The sequence below is a fragment of the Ostrinia furnacalis genome, unplaced genomic scaffold (genome assembly GCF_004193835.3).
Source record: "Ostrinia furnacalis isolate ACB-3 unplaced genomic scaffold, ASM419383v2 OfSCF2237, whole genome shotgun sequence".
Lineage (NCBI taxonomy): Eukaryota > Metazoa > Arthropoda > Insecta > Lepidoptera > Crambidae > Ostrinia > Ostrinia furnacalis.
The window spans coordinates 226,974-252,773 of record NW_021132476.1 but is presented as its reverse complement, the minus strand read 5'-3'; the positions used below and the strand labels follow the sequence as shown (position 1 = coordinate 252,773).

The following is a 25,800-nucleotide window of genomic DNA, read 5'->3' as shown; positions in this document are numbered from 1 at the left end:
AAATTCAATAAAAATATCAAATTAAAGCTTGAGGCTTTTGGCAAACCAGCCAGTATAAATCGGTAATATGAATTATACGAAAATAATCAACAGGCGTTTTTTCGAAGTGAAATAGAAAATGATTAAATAATAGCAGTCCTCGATATTATAATAAAATAAATCACTAAACGATATCATAGACTAAGGGAGTATTGTAATAAAAGGTATTTATAAAAACAAACGAAATGTAAAACGAGACTCGATGCTCAGTGTGCCTAAGTATGCGTCATGCATTTTCGTTAGATACAAGATTTTAAGTACCTAGGTACGCAAATGCTAAAATTGATCGATGTGATAGTTTAATTTTAATCAATGCCCGTTAGTCTATGCCAGAGTTAGTGCCAAACATGTGTTGTGAAATGTTTCAAAACCATTAATTATTCGCTTGAAGCGGATGTTGTTGCATTAGGATAATGTCGTTTTAAGTATGTTTTAGATTACCGCATTATTTATGAAGTTAGATTTAATATGTGACGTCACCAGACGCCGCACGCCCCAGAGCTAATGTGATCATTCTGTCTAAGCTATGATACGCCATAGACAAACTATACGTCCTATAATTTGTCTATGGTTTATTTAATGAGTAGTATTGAGCTTATTTTATTTAAGATTGTTGATAATTTTTGCAATTTGTAAACTGTATTATCAGTGACAACGTATTATGTGCCTTGAGTAGGAGTACAACCCAAATGTGCGTCCGACGCATAGACAGCAAAGATGTAAATATTTCCTACTTATCAAATGGCGTTTTTGTATCCTCGTGAAATATTAGAGAAATACAAAAATGTGTTTTTAAATATATTCTGTGGTTTGATTTCACACTGCAAGTAGATCCCCATTATTTAATAATAGTTATTTTAATAAACGAAAACTCAATGCAACTAGAGAGTGTCACATTTGTTATAGATATCGATTCAAGTCTTACATAATTATACGCAAATACAAGACGATCAAGACCACATTAATGAATCTATATTAAATGTGACACTGCCTACAGACAGAGCAAGGCAGATTTCAGTAAAAGAAGTATTTAAAACAAAATATTTTACTTACAATATCAATGTCCTTACACAAATTAACAAATCACATTCATTTATGCTTATTCTACGATTTTACTGCTTAATTGCAGACTAAAAGCACCAGTTCCACTACGACACGGCTGGCCCAGCATAAGGCAACTTGACGCCGATCGCAAGTTGTCCGTCTTCGCATTAATCACGGCATCTTTCAAGAAAATCAGCGACGATTCGAACGACATCTGCTGTAGAGGCGACGTCGAAGACTCCATCCCTTTCCGACTCATTGGTTCAAATACCCCATTAAAGGTCATGTAGTCGGCTACTAAAGACAAATGTCTAGGATCCACGATGATACCATAAACATTGAACACGTTCTGAATCTCCTTTATGATCACCTTATTCGCTGCTTCTATACCATAAGTATTGGCAATAGCGTGGATATCGTTACTGTACAACTTGTTCATATCCAGCAGATTATTGTACTTGAACATCTGTAAAATGTTGATGCCTTCTGTCTTTATGTAGAGGACGTCCTTTTCTTGGTTGACGATGGCTCTTTTTATGTTCTTGACTTCGTAAATCACGGATTTGGAAGCCGCATCACGCAGTGCCTGGGATAGGTCGACTCGTAAGAAGTCGATGGGGAAGTCAACTGTTAGTTCGCACCACTGGTGGTTTTTGGTGTCGAAAGAGTAATTCGTCGCGTTGTCAACGCTCTTGATGGTCTTATTAACTTCTTCAGAGATTTCTTTAGGTACTTCTTGCACTTCCTGAACGTCGTCCGATTCTTTATCAGGGTTTTCGTCGATTTCTAACTCGTCGTCAGACTTTTCCTCTTCTTCCGATTCAGGGTCTTCATATTCTTGCTCTTCAGCTCGTTTCTTTCTTATTTTGGCCTGGAATAATAAACATAGTATGCATGAACATCTGTTTATACGATTACACGCGAGTGACGGGACACGTACACGTAAGTGATATTGTTCAGTTTATTCGTCTTGGAATTTTTACAAAACGTCGCAAATATTAGTTAGGTACTGTTAATAGCAGCAATAGAAGGCCGTCACTAGACTTATTTTATATAATTTACTTATGCATAATTACAGCACTGTAGTGCTGTGTTTGTAATTATAATTACAAATATAATTCATGATAACAAAGGCTGGCAATAAAGGATGATAGTGTCATTTAGCTTTTAAAATTTTGTAACAAACTACATTACGTATCATACTTACATCTGTATTGTCGTCGTCTTCATTAGGTCCTTCTTCGTCTGAGCTGTCGGCGCCGCCATTGGCCATTTCTGTTTCGGGTGCTGGAGCGTCATCAATGTCATCGTCTTTATCGGCATTTTTCCTTGTTCTCTTTTCTTTCTCCGCAGACCACAGAACACCCGTCGACGCTTTCACTTGCTTACGTATGGTCGCAAACATCTCATCAAAGAACTTTTTCTGCATATGTTTTATTATCTGAGGTGGTTTCACGGCATACTGAGGCTTGTATTGAGCATGCGGCAAAAAGCTGAAGCGCATTGTGGTTTTCAAGAACCTATCAGGGTCCGTGACTATCTCACATTGCACGTCGATTTTCTCAAGCACATCAGCCACTGTGACTCTGTTCAGTTTTTGTCTCAAACGTTCAGCTTTCTTTTTAATGCCTGGAATGTCGGCTCTCAAAGGTATGTCCATGTTAGGTGTCTTAAGTTTTGCTGAAGCTGTCATAAGGATTTCTCTGAGACGCGGAATACCGAGGGTGACGTTCATGTCACCACGACCGGCGAAGTGGAAAGTGTTCAGTGTCATCTGAGTCGAAGGCTCTCCAATGGATTGGGCGGCTAACAGACCGACTGGTTCACCAGGAGCGGCCATCGATGCAAGGTACTTAGCCTTCATAACTTCCAAGAATTTTTCCTTGTCAGTGTTGCTGTCATATATACTTTCCTGTCGATTTTTCAAGTAGTTCTGTATAATCCCATCCAGATTTTCATTTAAGACGCCAAATTTATATTCAGGGGAATATTTACTGGGCAAAGGATCAGGGCAGGACTTTTTCTCGTATTGACGCCTTTCGTCTTCATCCAAATTACGCCACATTTTTTCCAACTCCCAATAGTACGGATCTCTCGTTTTGTCTGATGGCTTCTTTTTAAGCTTGATGTCGTTCTTAACGGATTCACAAAATATAGCGAAACCACTTTGTCTAACTTTTTCGAATGGACTCCCATTTTTCTTCTTCCACTTTTTCAATGCTTTAGTAGCTTTAGCAATTGATTTTTCATCAATGTCTTCCTTCAGTTTTTTGATCGCAGATTTGCTGGCTACTGCACCAGAATTAGAGTCTAAGAAACCAAGCTGGTCTTTTCTGAAATATTGACATTTTAGCACATCCAAACCATCCTCTCCATAAGCGAATTGCACGACGCTGCCGTCGGAATCTCTAACCGTGTGATCGTAAGCGACGTTCAGACTTTCCAAGTGTTTGATCAAACATCTCTGTAAGTAACCAGAACGACTCGTCTTGACAGCAGTATCGATAAGACCTTCACGTCCAGCCATACAATGGAAAAAGAACTCCTGAGGTTGTATTCCAGTCATGAAACGTCCGTCTATGAACCCTCCAGCTCTCGGCGAGGTGTCGTAAGGTGGAAAACTGGGAAGAGATCGACCAGAAATCATAAGAGGAGGCCTTTTGCCTTCTAACTCAATTTGTCCTAGCAGACAAGAGATCTGCATGGTGTTTACAGTTGATCCTTTCGCACCAGATTGCACCATCAGTTGTAAGTTGTTGTAGGGGAACTTTTCTAATAGACCCTCAGTCAAGCAAACTTTATTTATGTTGTTTGTGTAAGAATCCAACATACTTTTATATTGCCTGTCCAAGTTTGCTCTGAATTTAGGGTCTTTTGCGTGCATTTCACCAATTGTTCTGATAAGTGTCTCTTCGTCAACATCAGCTGGCAGTTCAGTAGCTTTGATAGCGGCGACTCTTCCCGCCTGTCGGACCAGACATACATAATCATCACGTTTTCTATCTGATTCCTCCACCACTAGAATATCTTTAACACCAAGGGTGAATCCAATCCATTGGAGGTAAAACGTGAAAACTTTCGAAAATGCGCTCAGTAACGCACTCGAACTGTCTCCTCCATATAATTCGTACATACAATGCACTAAGCCATAGGGTGTAGCACCATAATGAGTTTTGTCCAATACTCCACTCAAGAGCTCTCCGTTTCTTATGATGACTTCAGCCTCACTCATCATATTATCATTTGTGAAAGGAGTCCCTCCTGCTTTCCATTTCCTTGGGGGTTCCTTTTGCCATGCCTTGGCACCAATTTTAGCTTTTCCTGTCAAAGTCAGGTATGGTTTGCCTTTTGGGATACTGTTGATGATGATTGTTGATAAAATTTGCTTTCCTGACCAGAGCATCACTGGTTTCAAGATAGTTGGTGGCAAAAGCTTGATAACACCTCTGTGACTTGATAAAGCTTGCAACACCAACTGATGATAGTCAGATTTTGTGAAAAATGAACCCCTTAGAGACATTTTTACACCAGATATCACATGATCTTGGATTAAACCACTCAATGGTGTTCCATCTTTGGGTACAAGATATTGTTTACGTACTGACAAAATATTGTATGCTTCACTCCTTGCAATTTCATTTTGTGGAAAATGTGCATTCATTTCATCACCGTCAAAATCGGCGTTATATGATTTACAATTGGCATAGTGCAAGCGCAAAGTTTTCTCTCCTTTAAGTATTCTTGCTCTGTGAGCCATCATACTGGGTTTGTGCAAGGAAGGCTGTCGATTCAGGATCATAATGTCACCATTTATTAAATGCCTATGAACAATTTTCAAGCCTGTAGATTTGTATTCATCAGGGGTCAGCAACCTTTTGGCAATACTTTTTCTTTTCTGCACAGAATCTGATGGGATTCTTACAATTCTTCCATTTTCAAATTCAAGTTTTTCAGCACCTGGATGAACATTGGGGCCATTTATAATCATTTTTCTCAGCTCATCAACATTCCATTCAGTTACTGGCACTGGATAAGTCAACTTTGTAGCAAAAGCATCTGGGACACCAATTTCATCGATATCTACATTAGGGTCTGGAGTAATAACAGAGCGAGCTGCAAAATTTACTCTTTTACCCATCATGTGCATTCTGATCACACCAGTTTTCTTTTCAAGGATTTGTTTAATGCCCTGACTGTTGAGTCCGACACCATCACAGCTGAGAAGATTGTTCACATCCTTTTGTAAGTTTTGCCAAACTTGATGAAGTTTTTCAGCTGCTGATTTACCTGCCACACTCTCATAAGCATCTCTTGGCTTTTTATCCAAGTTATTAATGGTTGATTGCTGGTCTTCTGATGCTAGCACTTGAAGTATAACTCTAGCTGTGACCGTGTTTTGGAGGATGCTCTTGTACACATTGGTTTGTGGGTGTTCTATAAGTTCGCCTTGAAGGAAATTGCAGGGTCGGACACATGGTGGGAGCACAGGGATGACCTCCATGAAGAATAAGTCAGTGACAGGCTTAACTTTTGCATTTCTCAACATGGGTATACAATTCACCAAAATTTCTTCATTGTTCTCTGCAATTTTAGCACAATAGCGCTTTATCTCATCTGGCATTAAGATTTTTATACCTTTGAAGCTGCCGTCTGCATCAGTGGCATTGTGGCTGTGCATCAACCTTCCTTCAGATGTAGTTATTTTTATTAGCCTGTCTCTGCAGAATGCACACTTTTTGACAATGTTTATTGTTTTGAAAAAGCTATTCAAAACTTTATTTCGCAGTTTATCTGTGTTTTTGTTGTGGAACACAACATTGATAGGATCTTTCTTTTTCAGTAACTTTTTATACTTTTTAATAAGATTGTGTGCTTGGTCCGGGTTACCATCATTGCTACAATCTTTTATCTCCAACAAGTCCATTGCAGCAGTGACATAGCCAGCATCAATAAGTTTTAGCTGCAGTATAAGGAGCTCCTTCATCTTGTCATCCATTTGAACTTTGAAGCATTTTAGACAACTGATACGAAAGAGACTATAAATGTTCTTGAGGAACAATGGATTGATTACTACAAGTGGCAGTTCTATGTGGCCAAAATGACCAGGACAATGTAGCATGGGTTTGTCACACGTCGAGCAATAATCAAACCTGTCTCTAGCTGGTCCAAGAACGGAGTCGTACAGTCCTCCAGAGATAGGGTTGCCCATAGCATCAAAGGATACAGGATTGGTTATTTTGACCATACTAAGTTTCCTGATATCTTCATCGTCGAACATCAAGAACTGGACCGCGTCAGGATCCACTGACGACAGCGCCGACAGGGGCGACGAAAATGAAGATCTCGAAGCCATGACTGTATTCTGTAAAAAAATAATAACACCAATAAAACACCACATGAAAGCATAACCTAAAATATCCTATTGATATTCACAACTCTGTTATTCCATAAATAGAATTCTACAAATACAAACCTTGATATTTTTATATGTAGGGCTATGATATTTACATATTAGTTGGGGTTTTACTTTGGTTTTTAGTTAAAATTTGCCAAAAGCCAAATACGACGACCACAACAAATCACTCGTGGTGAAATGTCATTTTTTGAATGTCATTTTAATGTCAAAAATGTAAAAAAAGAATTGTTTCCGGTAACGTCTCTGGGCTGGATCTATTTGAACACGGTACATGACGTAAGGTTGCCGGACGTAGAATTTTTGAAATAAAATTCTTTTCTGGAGATTTAGCAGGTTTCGTCGTACGTAGTACCCGCCACCAACGTGAATGTATAGATGACCCACGCTGAACTGTCCCACCAAACTCAATGACAGGGGGGCGCTACCATCGTTCAACTATATGGTTTCCAACATGGCAAAAATCGGAACCAGCGATCCGGTATTGACGGTGGCGCCCCACTGTCAATGTCATCGATAGGACAGTCCAGTATTTTGGAACTATAACTTGATTTATGCACATTTACGAAAAACCGGTTTTTCGATTAATCTATTTGTCTATGGAAAACTATTTATTATTTAAATATGGTAACATTAATACGTGAGTAAAAAAATATATCAAAATGGCGGCCCAAGATGAAGTTGACGTATGTGAAAGTTGGGAGGATATGGACGAAATTGGTGTAAGTTTCCTTTAATTAACGTCGTGTTTGGCGTCTTCTTAGTAGAGTGTTCACTCCCAACGTGTTATTCATTGAGGTGTTTTTATGTTTTAGTTGGATCAGAAGATCAAGCTGATGTCCCCGGAGTGCGTGCCTGAGAAAAATCTTAAGGGTTGCAAGGTTACAGTTGAGGATAACGCGTGTATAGGACCCCAGTGCGTAATGCCGGAGCCAGCCATTCGTATATTGAAGCGACCCTCGTCCTCTGGCAGCGGTCAAATGAATGGCGAGAGTCGAGCGCGCCCTGTCAAAACTCTCGAACAAAGACAGAAAGAGTACCAGGAGGCTCGGCTCAGGATACTGGGCGAAGCTCGAAGCCCCGAGGACGTTATTGACGACAAGTAAGACAGTTATTTAATTTACTACCACCTAAAACAACCACATCTTTTACATAACCAACAACAAGTAGTTAAAATGACAGTTATGTCCATGGAAATTTTATTTTATTTTCTGCAGTTTTGTTTTCGTGTATTAAAAATACTTTTATTATTTCAGCCTAAGTCGGTTGCAAGACAAGCTTCAGGCAAATAATCTCAATGACAATCAAAATAGCAGTAATACTAGTGGTAAAAGTAAAAACTGTCAAAATGACAATCCCAAAGGTAAGGAACGTAAGGTCCTAGCACGGTTACCACCAGGCGCCACCCCAGCTGGGGTCTTCCCATCCCCACCTCCGCGAGGAGTACTTGTCATACGTACACCGAGAGGCCCAGACGGCACAAAAGGCTTTGTGCGAAGGTAGCATTACCAAAATATGTTTTACCATACTAATATTACTCACAATTTCAATAAGTTCCATCCAAACAACTTTCCTATGCTGGAAATGTTTGAAATTAAATTAAATTATTGTTGTTCATGACTATAATGTATGAATTATGTACCAAATATGTCATATAATTTGTCATTTGTAATAATATAAAAGGCCTACTTTGAAAACAAGAACTTAGTGCAAAAAAATTGAAATTAGACAATTTTAATTCAATTCTTAAAAAATGAGGGTTAGGTTAATTATTTGCCTCATGAACCAACAGTGCATGGCAATTATGAGATAAACAGTAATTAGAAATTTACTTATCTTAATGAATTTTCATCAATATGATACTGTTTACCAGACAAGCACTGTTTTACCCCTAAAACACCACACACGGGGGTAATTAACTCTTTAATAATACTATATTACTAAATGACAAGTTACATGGTAAAAACATGGAAATTAGGAGTGCTCATTTCAGGGAACAACCCCATCTATTGTGATACCGTTTGATTACTACATCATTATAGAAGATATTAATCAATGAGTCTTATGAACTGAACACTCAACAAAATTGTATGTACATCAACTAAGTATTATTATGCATAATTTTATTTATTTATGCAGCTGACATAATTTTCTTAGTAATTACCTTTGAAGGTTGAAATGACAAATGTGTTGTTGAAACATTGAAAAAATTACTATGATTAATATAAAATTCATACTTATGAATGAATGTGTGCATACAATTATCAATTTCAAATTTTAAACAAAAGGTTTTTATATCCAGTTTTTCTATATTGTATAGTATATTTTTTAGGGTAAGATACTTGCTATTTGTATATTTTTAGCTATATTATTTTATTAAGTTTTTGATGCTGTAACTGCGTCTGTGTGAACGAAGCTCAAGTTGATACCGCGGACAGCATGAAACGTGAGTTCTACACAAATGTGGTATCGGTATCTTGAGTGACTGAGATGTATGTATGGTGATACCGGACAGTTATTTTGACGACAATTATAAATGTTGTCCTATGGTTTTAGGCCATATTTCCTAGTCCTAGTTTATTTTACACTTAAGGCCTGCAACAGTAAGTTAATAAAAAAAATAGTTACATGTTAATCTTTGCTGTGGATCATCCACTTTTAATTTTATTCTGTTGTTTTTTTCAATGAAGTCCTAATTTCACTGTGATCAGTTTTCGATCAATTGTGATCACTGCTATGTACAATTTAGTGTCTGTATATCAATTAATACTAAAGATTGCATTTTAAATCCAATTAATTAATAGTGATTTGATTTACTGTTGTAGCACCCAAATTTTGGGTGCCAAAGCCTAAACATATCAAATAAACATACTTTGTGTCAAAATAACAGTTGGGCTGTGTAAACCAATAAGTAATTAAGTAAGTAAGTTTACATATTGTAACTCTGAGGATTGTGATATAGAATAATCATCTTATTACAAGCCTTATCCGATCTAAAATGTTATAATAGTAAAAATAGTGTTATAATAGTGATTGAGAATTCTTTGGATACCTGTTATCAGAAGCTAGTGGTTCTGAGGTGACTATATTGTATGTTTAATAGATTTTATATGAAAATCTTGACCTTTTTATAGGGAAAATAATTTGTTATCTTGAAACTTATGTCACAAATATGTAATAACCATTTGCCTGTTGCTTAGGGCATGAGAATATATGCATAGAAGGTAAACTCATTAGTTGTTGTTTGCTTAATAATTTATACCTACATCTACACTAGAATTTTTTTTGTCTTTGGATTAATGGTAGCAGACTAACGACACAATCATGATTGGGTACGCGTATGAATGCCCTTAAGACTATACGAGCCCTAACTGGCCGTTAACCATGGTTTAAAGCGAAGGGCTCGGTAATTTATCGTTCGGTTCGGAGCGCGTTTTCCTTCTATACTTCTTAGTTATCCACACTAGAAGAGTTAAATTCTTAAAAACTAATAATTTCCAAGATTGACTTGCAATCACGATGTACCGAGAAACAGGGCTTTAATTCATAATAAGTGGTTATGAGGCATCGAATTAAAAGGGAATAAGTACATTTTGCGATAATTCAAGCTTACAAAATGTTACAGGTCATCTGACCACGCGTTAAAAGTTAAAAAGTACATTCTAGTTTTTTAGATAAATGAGATAGATTTGTAATAGTTTAAAGTTAAAGGCAGGGCTTAAATTAATTGGGAGACAAATAAATTAAACAAGTAAAATATAAAATTGGACATAGGCGCTACTGGTATTAGGTATCTATAATGGGATTTGATTTGTGACGAGAAAATATATATTTTTGCATTATGACAGAATGACCCCACGGTTTGATAGTAAGTCTAAATATAAGGTATTTATTTGGTAACAAACAGAGAACACAAGCTAAGATGGTCATTGATAGATAGGTAACTAAATTAGGAAATGTTTTTTACTATACTGTGTTGTAAATAAATCGGTTCATACTTTATGAACAAATTTTAGTGCCAATTAACGTATTTATTGCTTTTGCTAGTTGCCTTTATGTTTGCCTTTTCTTCAAATTGTGAATGGGGGAGCAAAAAATTGTAACAAGGGAGACCAAATGCCTATTGTGGTGTTGTAACTATATGGGTAGGCAATATTACTGTTTGTTACTTTAAAGATGTGACCAAGGAATGTAAAATTCAAAATGTGTTGTCAGTGCCTTTTTCTGTCATGCGGATCTGGGCACGCGTGCGGATTTAATATACATGCGGGTTGCCCGCATTTCATTATTTCATACATGCTATTATGCGGTCTGGATTGGCTGCGGGCACTCAATACGAAATCTTTGTCCTGCGTGCAACCTGCAGCGTGACTTTACACGCACAAGGACCAGATCCGCATGCGTGCCGAAATCCGCATCACAGGAAAAAGCACTTATGCCCGTTTTCACCATTAATCCATGGACAACATGACAGGAATTTAGTTTTCATAGGGGTCACTTAAGAATTAGGGATTGATGGTGAAAACGGGCACTAGCCCCATATATTACGATGTTGGCACAACAAATTGCGTGTTGCGCAATTATTACCTTTGTGTATTTAATGTAAAGTTCAATTTTGTTTGACCTATAAACACCAATAATATGTACCAAAACGCAAAGTACCCGCAATTTGAGACATTGATCCCAAAACTAACAAGATTAATTATAATGATCAAATTCTGTGTTTTAAAGCGGATATTGATGAAATATTCACATTATTGGTTTTAATGTGGGACATGTTTAGTTATTACGCTCAAGTTTGGTTTCATAAGATTTAGATATTCAAGTAAATGTTTACCATCAGACTTTGCCTTCTTTACCGTTAGAAGTAGGTTTGTTTTTCTTAATTATTTATTTTCATTGAAAATGCTTCTTACGGTTTTATGTTTTGCCTACCTTATAATAGTTGTAATGCACTAGCAAGTCGGATTTTTAATTCCAGATAAAAAAATATCCACCTTAGTAACTAATATTTCAGTTCCTATTTTAAGTTTTTGTTAACGATTTTTGTCACCGAAAATCAAGAGTGCATTTATTTGTCACGTACATAATAGGTATAGACGCTAAGTAGGTTCTCTACATAGTTACTAACTTAGGTGTCTTCTTCTAACACTAACTTTGTGAATACAGAAAAACTAAGATGAGTTCTAGCTTAAAACTCATCGCCACTATTACGTGTATAACTCAATTCGAAGTTAGAAATAATCATGTAATTGGAATTAAAAATCCAACTGAAAGTGCTATCACTTTTAAGATTTGTTATTATTAGGTACTAGTGTTACTGTGTGTGCTTTGGTTTAGTTCTGTATAATCATGTTTTCTTATGGAACCACTCTTCTGTCTACATCGCATCTGTCAGTAGGTACACAGTTGATAAGACTGCAGTACCAGTACTGAGACTCAAGTAGGTACCAGGAATTTTTGGCAAATCTTATGGCGCAGTCATACTATGCACGAACTGAACATAAGCGCGAACACATTGTACACTATCTGATTCGATTAGTTTTGGGTATAGTTTAACTGCGCCACAAAAATGTAATCCTTATTAAAACACTTACTAACACATGATATGCCCCACGCAACTTTACTGTATTTAGAGAGAGTCAGGCTCAGTTTATCGTATTTTTGTAACAATAAAAAACGTAATTGCATATAAATGACACATTTATTTGGATAAGATATGCGAAGTAGTTTCAATGAAAAATACTTACTGAGTGGAAAAAAGAAACCATGCAAGTACTCTCAAAAGACTTAAAATCTTCCTTTTAATATTTTTATGTCTGATGTTCCCACTACACTGGCCGATTCATGTAATTCTCTACGTTACTTTTTAAGGAATAGGTATTTTTAGTTTTTAAATTTATATTTTAACCGAAAACTATTAAAATTGTTAAAAATATTTTGCGTTTTACTTTGACATTAATCTTACCTCAAATTCTATACCTACGCTCTCGAGTAAGGAAGATCTTATGTAGGTCCTAGCCCTACACTACTGTAGAGTGCTAGATAAAATATAGCACGAATCAAACCTGCATTCACTGACCGTTGTTCCACTGTGATGTGAACCACCAATACTAGATGAAAATTACTCTTATTAATATTATTGCATCACGAATCGTAACTTCAGATTAAAATCTACAAGATTGTCGCTCTGATAACGTGTCATTAATTTAGCTAGTTATTAGTAAACAAACCAGCCGGAGACCGGTTGCCTCAATTTGCATGTTTGATCAAACATTGGTTCGATAGTCAATGATGAGCGGAAAGCCTTGAGACAAACATTGGTCCATGGAATGTAACGCATAATCTTAAAGGAAACGGGTTTTTAGATTCCTGTTTTAGTTCAAAGTGATACTTTGTGTTGAACGCAAGTGTAGCGGACTAATTCGTAAAATAACTATGGATAATTTGAGTGAAAGGGACAGAGCAGTTTTGAGAAGTATTTTTGATCCAACGGCAACTATAGGGGATGTCGTTGATGATGGCGATAATTTTGAAGAAGAAGTTGGTAAGTGTTTGTTATTTTCGCGGTGATACTACTTACGAGTATTAGCAAGATATTATTTTTAGACTGCAGCTAGGCAGGAAAGTATTTTTTAAATCTATATAAGGTATCTACTGTTGACTACAGTGAATTTATTCGTGTGTGAAATATAAGTACCTACGTAAGAAATACTTACCTATACCTATAATTTTCCTATAGGTACCTAGGTAGCAATTAAATTACCTACTTTGCAAACTAAAATATTAATTGCGTATAATTTGATCTATCGACGAGGCACTAGCTGAGGCCAAGGTAATTACCCTCCCTCTAGTAGAGTTCGTAGTGTCGTTATTATAATTATTACCTCCTTAAGTAGGTACTTAGTAAGTTTATGAGTATTTTCAGTTACAGCTGTGTCACAAGCATAACTAGACCCGTAATTATTGTTCTCAGATTCAAATGTACCTACGGCTTCTCAGTTTCGGCTACGGTATAGTTCGTTTCATCCACGAAGACGCGCCCCACCATTCTTTCGCTAATGTTTGAGTGCTATCGGTGCACGCTAAATTATCCAGAGTGCATATGCACACTACAATAATGACGCTCGGCTTGCTCGGATCAAACTCCCCGCACCCCGCGCTTCCCTCGACCAAAATTGGTGGGGCGCGTCTTCGTGGATGAACGATCTGTAGCGTGAAAGTTTAAAATTTACATTCATCTGTTCAGAGCCAGCTACAGACGAGGTCAAGCAGTCTACTGCGCTGTGCACACAGGGCGTGCAACTAGCAGAGGCAGGGAAGTTGGATGAAGCGCTCCAGCTGCTGAATAAGGCGGTGGAGGCCGCACCAGCCAGGCCCGCTGCGTACAACGACCGCGCGCAGTTGCTGCGGCTTATGCAGAAGGATGATGGTAAGTCGTCAAGTTTACTTTTGTGTCTGTTATTCAAAGATAAATAAACTGGAAATGCTGGCCTTAACATTTCCCCTATCTTATCTTAGAGCGCTTCTTTCACATAAAACGAGTAAGTAGGTGAGTATTGAAGGTTTGACTTTAACCTGTTAGTATTCCCGTTGTACCCATTGGTTGATCCCCATTACAGGGGACAGAGGAAATAAAATAAAATTATTAAAATTACTTTCCGTTGTCCCCGTGCGCTGTCCCCAGGGACAGATGGGTATTAGTTAACTTGAGGATCTTGCCGCGTCACGGAAGTAGCATAGTTATTTTAATTCTATGTGCATTAAAATATTATTGCTTGACTAGCATTTACCCCCGAGAGTGGAAAGAGCAACTTTGAAATTCTGCAGACCTACCCTACATTTGGGCCAATAAATTGCCATTTCCATAATTTATGCCATGTTTAAAAGATAATAATAAAGGTCACTTACTTTCATTTTGAAGACTGAGAACTCGCTAACATTTTTCACTTCTCTTCTTCCAGAAGCGATGGCAGACCTCGATCGCGCGCTTCAACTAACCGAAGGCAGCAAGAGCCGTGCGCGCGCGCTCACGCTTTGTCAGCGTGGCGTGCTTCTACGCAAGCGCGGGCTAGACGACGCAGCGCGCGCAGATTTCGCCGCCGCGGCTGAGTTGGGCAGCGGGTTCGCGAAGAAACAGGTCAGTACGAGAGAGTACCGTTTCGAGGTGCATCAGGGAAAACTTTTTCAAAACAATTACTTAGGTTCCGAACGAATGTAACCCCAAAATAGGGTGTTACGCGCGCGACGGTCAGACTTCAACTGAATAACTGTATGAATAATAATGGGGGTAGATGTCACACGCACGAGTCAATTGACGTACTTTTTATTAGCTGTCAAAACTATCAATTGAACAACTTTTAACTGTTTCAAACCAATTAAAAAGTTTATTTAATATTAATTATTATTTAATTTAAGTACTTGGCAAATGAATTTACTCTGTGCGTTTGCTAAGTCACTATTTTTTTTTATTAAAGTAACAAAAAACTGTTTAAATCATTGCAGATAGTGGAACTCAATCCATACGCAGCGCTTTGCAACCAGATGCTGAGTCAAGTGATGAGAGGTGAAAAGGAAATCAAGTTATAAAGTTATTTTTACCACAAATAGTGAGTCTCTTTAAAAGTACCTAATTTTAAGTGGCCATTTGATTTTTATCATGGTTTGTCATACAAGACCTATTGATTTTATTGTTGATAGTCTGTGACTACGGGACATAGAGTTGCTATCTATTATTACAGTACCATTTACCGCTGTATTTATGGAGATACCTCCAACGATTAAATTAGATTTAAAAAGATTGNCTGTAGCGCGAAAGTTTAAAATTTACATTCATCTGTTCAGAGCCAGCTACAGACGAGGTCAAGCAGTCTACTGCGCTGTGCACACAGGGCGTGCAACTAACAGAGGCAGGGAAGCTGGATGAAGCGTTCCAGCTGCTGAATAAGGCGGTGGAGGCCGCACCAGCCAGAGCCGCCGCGTATAATGACCGCGCACAGCTGTTGCGGCTTATGCAGAAGGATGATGGTAAGTCGTCAAGTTTACTTTTGTTTCTGTTGTTCAAAGATAAGTACCTACTTAAACTGGAAATGCTGACCTTTAAACTTATCTTAGAGAGCTTCCTTCACGTTTCATAAAACGACTACTTAAGTAGGTGAGTAGGTAATCGAAGGTTTGACTTTAACCTGTTAGTATTCCAGTTGTACCCATTGGTTGATCCCCATTACAGGAGACAGAGGGAATTAAATAAAATTATTAACTTTTCGTTGTCCCCGGGGACAGATGGGTATTATTAGTTAACTTGAGAAGCTTGCCGTCACTGAAGAAGCAAAGTTATTTAATTTTATGTGAATTAAAATTTTATTGCTTGCCTAGCATTTATTTACTCCTAAGAGTGGAAAGAGCAACTTTGTAATTCTGCAGACCTACCCTACATTTGGGCCAATAAATTGCCATTTCCATAATTTATGCCATGTTTAAAAGATAATAATAAAGGTCACTTACTTTCATTTTGAAGACTGAGAACTCGCTTACATTTTTCACTTCTCGTCTTCCAGAAGCGATGGCAGACCTCGACCACGCGCTGCAACTAACCGAAGGCAGCAAGAGCCGTGCGCGCGCGCTCACGCTTTGTCAGCGCGGCGTGCTTCTACGCAAGCGCGGGCTAGACGACGCAGCGCGCGCAGATTTCGCCGCCGCGGCTGAGTTGGGCAGCGGGTTCGCGAAGAAACAGGTCAGAACGAGACCGTGTTATGGGATGCATCAGGAAAGAATTTAAAACAATTAGGTTCCGAACTAATTTATCTAAAAAAGGTAGCCCCAAAATAGGGTGTTACGCGCGACGGTCAAACCACAACAGATTTTTATTGGGTGGGGTAGTCGACACACAAGTCAATTGACGTACTTTTTAGTAGTTGTCAAATCGCGACTATTACCAAGTCAATTAAACAACTTATTAACCGTTTCAGACAAGTAAAATAGTTATTTAATTTTTATTATTATTTAAATTAAGTACTTGGCAAATTAATTTACTGTGTGCGTTTGCCAAGTCACTATTTTTTTTTATTAAAGAAACAAAAAACTGTTTAAATCATTGCAGGTAGTGGAACTCAATCCATACGCAGCGCTTTGCAACCAGATGCTGAGTCAAGTAATGAGAGGTGAAAAGGAAATCAAGTTATAAAATTATTTTTGTCATACCAACCAAAATTGTGAGTCTCTTTAAAAGTACCTAATTTTAAGTGGCCATTTGATTTTTATCATGGATTCTGGATCGTAGGTACCTTATTTACAAGACCTTATTAGGCGGTTATCACACTGCGCCGCGCTCCGTCGCGGAGCGCGGGGCGACAGATTTTTTCATTGTATGCAAGTACCTTAGTTAGTATAGAAAACACGCGCGGCACTTCACAGTGACAACGCGTCCGCGCGCGTGATTTTTTATATGAAAATCACGCGCTCCGCGGCGGAGCGCGGCGCAGTGTGATAACCGCCTTAATCTTATTGTTTTTGGGCTAAATATCTGTGACTATGGGACATAGAGTTGTTAATATATACTTAATATTAATACAGTACCATCTACCGCTGTGTTTATGAATATGTACCATTAAATTAGATTTAAAAGGAATATTTGATAGTATCGAAATAAAACACACAAATCTAATGGATTAGAAATTTATATTGTTGAGTACAATCGACATTTACATCCGAAACCCTCAACCAGAGACAATCTCCGGTGCTCCCATCTAAATCTCCCGCCCAAATTGGAAAGTCTCATACATTCAAAATGACGAATGTAATGCTACAAATCGAAATACTGTACTACACTATAATAATAGAATATGTAATAAAATGTCATAAAAGATCATGTGCAGAAATTTTTATTATAATAAAGAGCTTTGGTAATCAAATTTCCACACACAACCGGTTAAAATTTAAAAGTTATAACCCTAGGAGCGACAGTAAGTTAATGTGATTGAAAGTGCACTTTTGATTATTAAAATAATCTACCCTGGAGAGCTCCTGGACTTGAATTTTGAATGTTCTTCCTTTGGCACAAATGTCGCAGAAAATGCAACGGTTTCGGAATTTACTTGTAAAAGTAGAAGGTAAAAAATATAACTGTTGTAAAATCAGTCATTATAAGAATATTCAGATACTAACTTCCCAAAACGCTCTGGTTCTTGTAATATTTTCTACATTGAGATTACAGTTGGTAGAGATTCATCAAAGATTCTAAATTTTTTAAACTAATTATTCTAAAATATTGTTGGCATTTTGCACTATATTTAGATCTAGAAGCTCTTCAAGGTAGTCCGTGAATGGATGATATATCACAGAGGCAGTTGCAACGTGCCTTAGAATACAATAAATGTGGATACATTCGTAAACTTACAGAAATATAACTATGTATCGATCAAGCTATCCATTAAATGGGAACTTTTCTGTATCTTCCTTTAGTATTATTTTAAAAGTTACATAATGTCCTTTATATAGGCATGTCCTAAAGTACTATGGGAAGGACATGAATTTTACGAATGTTGGCCATTACAAATCACGCAATCTCGCAGCATTTGGGTGAATAATAATGGACCAACAAATCGTAATTAATTTGCTACGCCTTTTTTTGCATTTCATTGAGATTTAATTAGAAATAGGATATTGTCACTTGTCTCCTTATCCATAAATAACAATATCCCTCGACGGCATTAAATGACCTAGCCTCAAGTATTGTTTCAGCAGCGTTCTTATAACCCTTACGACCTCAAAGAGACAGAAAAGTTCCCACTGTGGTCGCTTGAATATCAAAACTTAATTGGTGTTGTGTCTTACAGTTTTAAATATCAGCAAACAAAATGCATAAATATATCATTAGGTACTATCGGAGTGATTACTTAATTATATTAAAGGAAAAATGCGTAACCATACTGTTGGTCGGATAAATAGCTTTTGCATGTTACTATAGTATTGTTATGGCGGTTTATGGCGTAACCGTTTATCGGTTTTAATTAATACTTTCGTTTAGGTGGTATTTTATATAGCAGTTACTGCTTATCAGATTCAGTTCCTGAGGTAAAGGCGCATTATGAGGGCTCATAATATCACGTGTTATGAAAGTTAGTTATTATAATAAGTTTATTTACTTGGGAAGCCTTGGACCTCCAATTGATCTATGGGTCTCACTGTGCAGTCACCTCAGAATTCGTTTCTGACAAACAATAAGAATTCGGTTTTAGTATACACCAGTAATATGCAAAAAGATACATAATATAACGCTGGTGTCTACACAAAATGATTGGTAACCATATCATAATATTCAATAGAATACGTCTAATTATATGGAAAAATATTTACAAATATATTTTGGCACAGGTGAAGGTGCAATCGGCGACAACAAGTCACTGTAAAACTTTAAACACGTCAAATATTTATTAGTAAAATATTTAATAAAAAGTATACTAAGTCCTGTATTAACTACGGGCTTAATCTAACAAAAGTGAATTAGGCCTATACTTGTATGAGACGTATGTAGAACAGAAAACAAGCTGGCTTGGTTGTTGAGAAATAAAGCTGGGCGTAGACTGGGCGCTAAGATGACAGTACCTTGGAGTTGTGGCTCGCAAGTCCGCGGTCTGTCGCCAAAGCGGCCAATGTAGCCTCCACTTTATAGATCGTACACAATGCTGTAGCAAGCTACAGGTGAGTTTAATGGCAAGAATGAACATCACCCCTTTCTTTTTGGTCGGTAATATTGATGAAAATGATTCTCGTTCGTGTTTTGCTGTAATACATAACTACACTGAGCAAGCCACGAACGTGACATTTTAACTCATATCGTAACCGACCAGAATAACTTTACGTTCTCGTCTCAGTTTACAGGTTAAAAAATCAGTAAAACATTTTTGTTTGTCTGATTTTTAGCCTCACACAATCTCTACATAACATTAATACTGCCAAGTATATACAGACATTATTTTCTATTTTAAATACCAAGATCTAAGCTGTAAACGGTAGATAACAGCTAGGTTAAATATTACTAACCTTTTAATAACATTAAATACTTTGACAATAAACCTACGTTAATAATTTAAATACAATATTATATTAAGTAGTAACATTTTGACTACCAAATGTTAATATACACCTGGCAGTATTATGACAATCGTTTTCATTCTATTATGCACATAGTAGAGACAGTATTTCATTGCAGCGTACAAAATTTCCGACTGATGAAAGTGGCCACACAATATCGTGATGTAAGAATAACCCCAGTAAATGTTGTAAAACAGTGTCAGTCAGCCACTTTATAGCGCATTTGACAAAAACAAATCTCAAATTGAACGCTGCTAACAAAATATCGCCTCTACCCCACGTGACGTCACTCCGCCATTATAGAAGCCTTTCAGAAGGACACATGACTTAGGAAGAGCAACCTAACGCTAATTAATCTATGCTAAATAATATCAAGATACATTACGAACTAATTCTCACTGAACACATACCATACCTAATAATATCAAGCAGTTAGTAGTTTCCTGGTTGATAAATTGATTAAACGGCTGATCTTAACATATTCGAATTCAAAGTTAAGACTAAAAATAATAATTATTATTAATTCACCTGTCATTGACGAAACGGTATCAATCAGATCATTTGTTCTTATAAGGTTATCCAATCATAATAACATCCCATAAACCATGTCTCCAATGGCGTTTCCATTACATGACAGGTAAACTAAGTCTTAACTTTAGGGTGACGGTACAGTATTCGGTCACTTCAGCTCACTATGTATAGTAGGCGTTAAACTTAAAACATAAATAATATGATTTCAAATTGATCGTAACAGTATTTAAACGTTTTAACACACTTTTTGTATCATGATTTTAGTAAAAGTGAGCCGAGTTACTTATTATAAATCACTAAAATAACTTAAAAAGCACTAAAGCTGATGATTAAAAAGCGCTATATTTATTTACCTCGCAATACTTCTTTAATACTTATTGACAATAATGACCAGTGTTAAAGGAGTTATGTCTATGACTATTTACAAGTGAGATCTTAGCAATAGTGAATATATGGTTAGATACATAGCTACAAGTTTCATAAACTTTTTATTAATTTATTATATGTCTAAACTGACCAAGTCATAGTAAATTAAGGATGTAAAAGGCGTAAGCTAGCAGACTCTAAAAAAACAAGTTATAATATAAACATTTAAACTATCAACGCTCACTAAAGAAATACTGACAACTCTTTTGAGTCAAATATCATAAATAAACACATCTCAAGATAATTACATATAAAATAAAAATACTTTGGAATAAATGCTTGTTTGTTTAAATATCTGCGTAAGCAGGGCTGCATCCCTCATTTTCACTCAGAGCAGCAGTGGTAGATAACATGTAGCCGAAATCACGAAAATATAGATAATGAACAGCCCTGTTGATTAAAATGTTCATGATAGTGACTCATTAGAGTTGAGTAACGTGCAATTACCTTGATGTTAAGCTTCTCTTAAACAGTGACAACACAAGAATTTTATTTATTTTTATTTCATGTCATAAATGTTAGTGTCCTTTACAAAGGACAAGTCGAGTAGTACAAAAAAATAATACTTTTGTCCTATTTGTCAAAATACCATTCGCATTGTTTTTTTTTTGCTATTTTTCTTGTGTTGTTACACCATTAATACATTATTATCCATAAATATTATGTTAGGCGAATCATCAAGCGAGAATCTTAGCTGGGCAGAGATCCACGTACAGAATACTGCAGGAGAATCAATATTTTGCTGTCAATTTTTTTTAGAACCAAGGATATGTTAAAAAAATTTATAAAGCCCCAAATCACTATGATTTAAGCGAGTCTCTAGAAGAGATATTTTAGGAATGATTCAAGTCTGATTGGTCTTGGTATTGGAATTCCATCTTGAATTTCAATAACGTTTTGGGCGTATTTTCTATTTATTTTCAACATTTTTTTAAGTAGGTATACATAGTTTCCCTACACAGTATTCCGTACGTGAGAATGACTCGGGTTGGTGCATTAAGCGTACGTGGATCTGCACTTTTTTATATCACAAAGGATTTTTATACTGATGTGAGATTAAATTAAGTTACTTATTTAGTAGACAATCTTCCCCCCTTGTAATCATATTATTTTCTTGTGACTGGGTGATATTTGTTCGTCAAATTAATAACTAGGAACAACGAAATAACCCGTTCTGTTCTATTTGTTTTACTTACTTTCCTATTTTGTGAATCCTAAGCTTAAGATGTAATCCATTTATGTAGTTAAGCACAACGGTTTGGGCCTATAGAAGTGATGCTCAGGGCAGTTTTTATCCTACTAGGGCGGGGCCCTGGCCATTAAAAAAAGAGAAAAATTGTACAATTGTAGAACTTTTTAAAATTACTGTTTAAAATTGTTTTTAGAGGGAACTCTACGATCGCGGGGCCCTGGACACGTGCACTAAGTGCCTAGTGGGAAAGAAGGCCCCTTTTTCTGTGCTTACCTACAGCATATTAATTCTGCTGCCGTATCTGTCAAAAAATTACCCTTGTGATATAAAAAGGTAGTTCTCGTCGCGGGGAGTGCGGGTGGGGTGCTACATTGTCTCCCTCTCCAGCTGATTTATAATAACGTACATTCAACAGCGCATCAACCTACCACAAAGTGAAGAATTGTCCAATAGATTATGAACTTTATATCTTGGATAATACGGTTCAATTTTCAATCATCAATTGAGAAATTGACAGTTTGAGGTAGGGTTATGAGCTGTTGAATGTATATCGCTAGCTCATTTTCAGTAAAATTTTGAATGTTACTTTTAGAAGGCGTCATAGAGCCGTTTATTTGATACAGCTGATTTGATACAGTAGCACCTTTATACGATTTTGTAATAAGTGCTACTTCGCAAGAAATTGTCAGTCAGATAGATGCGTAGGCGATTATTTAACTCTTTTGAGTTGTCTAAACTTTTGTTTTCTCTTGATTTTATCTATAAAATCATGTTTATTTTAGGATACAGAACCTTTTTCAGAGTATTTCACTCTCTATCTTTATTTACTTGTTTAATGAAAATGAGCCAGCACATAAAAATATTCTTAAATTATTAATTAATACTTAAGCCTAATAAAGAATAGAAATTAGTGCTAATATTTGATCTAGATAGGTATAACGTTAACCGCTGAATACGAAACACTTGACGAACGGAGATCTAGCTAAAAACAACTTATCCTAGCGTAAAATATTCAATAATTTAATTTAATATTACGAAGAGCAACTATTTCATACCCAAAATGCATATACCTACATTAAAAATTAAAACACCTAAATGTCATTTATTACAATTCACTTTAGAATCGAATGCTTTTTCATTTAAAATTCACATTTTAATCTAGTAAGAGTGTAACGACGTTTAAATGTATTTTTATTAGCGATATTAATAATATTAAGTTAGTAAGGCTATTTTAGTAGACAAACGACAGCGTTTAGCTGTTTAAAACAATTTGTCATCTTATTAGAAAGTGTGGAAAAAGAAAAGAAAATCATTAATTAGATAGATACTTTCACTCTTTTTTAATATGATAAAATGTCAGCAGGCAACCAAACATAAGATTTTCTATTATTTTTATTGTTTTGGGCAGTGATAATTCTATTTCAACGAATACATTTAGGTATAGATTAAAATTATAGGTATTTAAAAATTAAAATATTTTTATAACACACCGTCTAATAAGACCACAACGCGAATCAAAATGAAATTACATACTCACACATACTAACATCACACACCCTTACACACGAATAGTGAAATAAACGCACACATCCACATGATTAGATCATACATCACAAAATGCAATCACGATATAGCAAAACTATTTCAAAACGTAACAAAATAATAACAATGGACCATAGACAATTAAAACTTAATACGCAGACCGATTGACGAACTGTAAATAATATCTTTGGCCATTGAGGAAAAGGCCAATGTCAACAAATAAACTAATTGATTGCTAACTACAAAATAACAAATGTCGAGATTCTAACAATAATATAAATGAGCTTCAAATAAATTAAGAAAATAAAATAGAAGGTTTTAAGCTCCTTGGAAAACTGGCATCCAAAACGTATCAATCAGCACCATCCACACGACACGACATTGATTATTCTATTTACATTAACACTGATATGTGATAGGAGATGAGAAATAACAAAATGAGATGTACACAGCCTCGCAATTCCTGTTAAGCAAACGCCCACAGAAATCACGAACTATTTCGACAAAAGTCGCGAGCCGTATGAGCGATATCGTATTCACTAAGTTAACCGAGTGGCCCCATGATTATGATATATCCTTGACACTAAAATCGAGATAAATCGAGATTCTAAAACAAAAAACAAACGAGAAGCTGTCAATAATTAACACACAAATTAGAGAGCTACTAACTTAAAATTACGTGTCAATATTTAATAGTATTGCTTTGCGAAATTCGTTGAGACATTACATTGCAATATTATTGTACACAAACAAATTATTGCGAAAATACATAACCATATGGAACTAAACTTATTTTAGTCATGTCGTATTGGATGGATATGAAAAGTAAATGTTGAAGAAGAATCTTAGAATTTAAAAGTAAACGGGAATGAGCTTTTTTTTGTTGTTTTTGTTATCATATGCTCATCGATCCCCATTCATGAGAACACTGGAAATACAGTTCCGAATGAAACGTAGCTTACAGTCGAGAATGAACGAGATAGCGAACGACTGGCGTCGTGAGAGTGACAGAGACAGTCGACAGATGGAGAGATACCCTCGCCTCGGAGCGATGGCAGCGAGTGCTAAGTCAGCTTCAGTATTGTTGGAAGAGCGGCTCAACCCTGCAAGAAGAAAATTGGTTTGTATAATTTTATCCTCAAATGTGCTACATTAGAAAAAGAAATGCTATCTCATATACACGTCTGTCATTTGACAGTGAACACTGAACAGCCGGGCAAGGATGCGCGCCGTGATAAAATCTATGCTATCGGCTTATCGCGTAAAATTGATAAAACGTGACGTGATAAACGCTTATCGCGGCGCGCATCTTAGGCCTACAGAAGATGTTTCCGCCCTAAACACGTACAACTTACTTGTAGGTGATTCTCTTTTTTCATTTTTCTGTGCCTAAATAAAAAGTCTAGTTGACGAAATAAATATGTAGTAAAAAGTTTCTCGCACATTACAGAAGTTGTTCAGGCCTAACGCCTGATGCTTGAATCATCGCAACATCTTCTCACGTCAAACAGCGGTGGCGCGAACGCCACAGTCATCGTAGTAAATCAGTGCGTTTTGTTGAACTACCGAGTGACAAACATCCATTTTCCATAATATTGTAAATTTTAAACTACGGTTTGGACGGCTCCTACCTTGCCAAGACGAGGCAATCGCAATACAAGTCGCAGTAGCAGCGCCATTACCGTGCCAAACGCGATGAAATTGTATGAAAACAGTGCCATAGTGGCACCACTCAAGCCTCAGCTCTTCCTAAATGCCTCTAATTTGAAGGCGCCATAATGAGGAAACTTATGTAAAATGTAATCAAATGGCAATGCCAGATTTTGTATGGAAGGTGGCGTCTTTTTTTGAATTACAAAATAGTGTAATAAACCAAACTTACTATGACATGTATACCTCTAAACTCAGTCTGAACTGAGTTACGAGCATTAGAAGTTTGATGATTTTACATACTAGATTTGCTTTCTGCGCGCAAGTTTTGTAAGAAATTGCAACAAAATAGTGACATTGTATGTGTAAACAAACAATACCATACATTATAGGCTCCAGCCATCAGTGTGGAGCAGAATCAGCGCAATAAAAAACATGGAGGCTAGTTGCCTAAAAAAATTTTTTTAGTCCGTAATGTTTAATATCAAAAAATATTGGACACGTATATTTTTATTTGTCAATCTAACAAATAATTACATAGTTATGGTGCGTTGAAGTTCCGCACGAAGTCACAACGTGCGGCACTTTTATGCACGCATTGACGTCACGGGCCTCTTCTTATGAACTTTGGCGCGCTTTATCTCTTTAAATTTTCATTAGTTTGAAAAAGTGAAAAATACGTGTAGAGTATTTTTTGATAAGTTAACTGACGGATTAATTAAAACTCTTGCTTTTTGACCCAGGAAACATCCCTATTTCCGGCATTGTCTTTTTCGTCCAAATACATTGAATAAATTCTCACCTCGTCGGTTCAGACGTGCTGCACATACTCGGGGTTGAGGAAGGAGAATCCCATGAACTCGGTCTGGTC

At 36.6% G+C, this 25,800-nt stretch overlaps 4 protein-coding genes across 4 annotated transcripts; 3 read left to right on the top strand and 1 right to left on the bottom strand.

Annotated features, from left to right (window-relative positions):
* Positions 1-1,066: 1,066 nt before the first annotated feature.
* Positions 1,067-6,696, bottom strand: RpI1 (RNA polymerase I subunit RpI1). Its single transcript, XM_028307454.1, has 3 exons — positions 6,557-6,696; positions 2,291-6,445; positions 1,067-1,954 (listed from the first exon to the last, which is right to left on the bottom strand). The coding sequence occupies exons 2-3, from the start codon at positions 6,434-6,436 to the stop codon at positions 1,139-1,141; spliced, it is 4,962 nt and encodes a 1,653-aa protein (XP_028163255.1). The 5' UTR covers positions 6,437-6,445; positions 6,557-6,696; the 3' UTR covers positions 1,067-1,138.
* A 432-nt stretch (positions 6,697-7,128) lies between these two features.
* LOC114354877 (SUZ domain-containing protein 1) lies at positions 7,129-12,246 on the top strand. The gene is made up of 3 exons (XM_028307460.1): positions 7,129-7,218; positions 7,312-7,598; positions 7,753-12,246. Exons 1-3 carry the CDS (start codon positions 7,159-7,161, stop codon positions 7,997-7,999), a joined length of 594 nt encoding a protein of 197 aa, XP_028163261.1. The 5' UTR covers positions 7,129-7,158; the 3' UTR covers positions 8,000-12,246.
* A 504-nt stretch (positions 12,247-12,750) lies between these two features.
* LOC114354878 (tetratricopeptide repeat protein 36-like) lies at positions 12,751-21,873 on the top strand. The gene is made up of 5 exons (XM_028307461.1): positions 12,751-13,043; positions 13,746-13,928; positions 14,461-14,636; positions 15,002-15,299; positions 17,126-21,873. Exons 1-4 carry the CDS (start codon positions 12,935-12,937, stop codon positions 15,083-15,085), a joined length of 552 nt encoding a protein of 183 aa, XP_028163262.1. The 5' UTR covers positions 12,751-12,934; the 3' UTR covers positions 15,086-15,299; positions 17,126-21,873.
* Positions 15,156-16,856, top strand: LOC114354861 (tetratricopeptide repeat protein 36 homolog). Its single transcript, XM_028307430.1, has 4 exons — positions 15,156-15,195; positions 15,341-15,523; positions 16,054-16,229; positions 16,596-16,856. Exons 1-4 carry the CDS (start codon positions 15,156-15,158, stop codon positions 16,677-16,679), a joined length of 483 nt encoding a protein of 160 aa, XP_028163231.1. The 3' UTR covers positions 16,680-16,856.
* Positions 21,874-25,800: the final 3,927 nt, after the last annotated feature.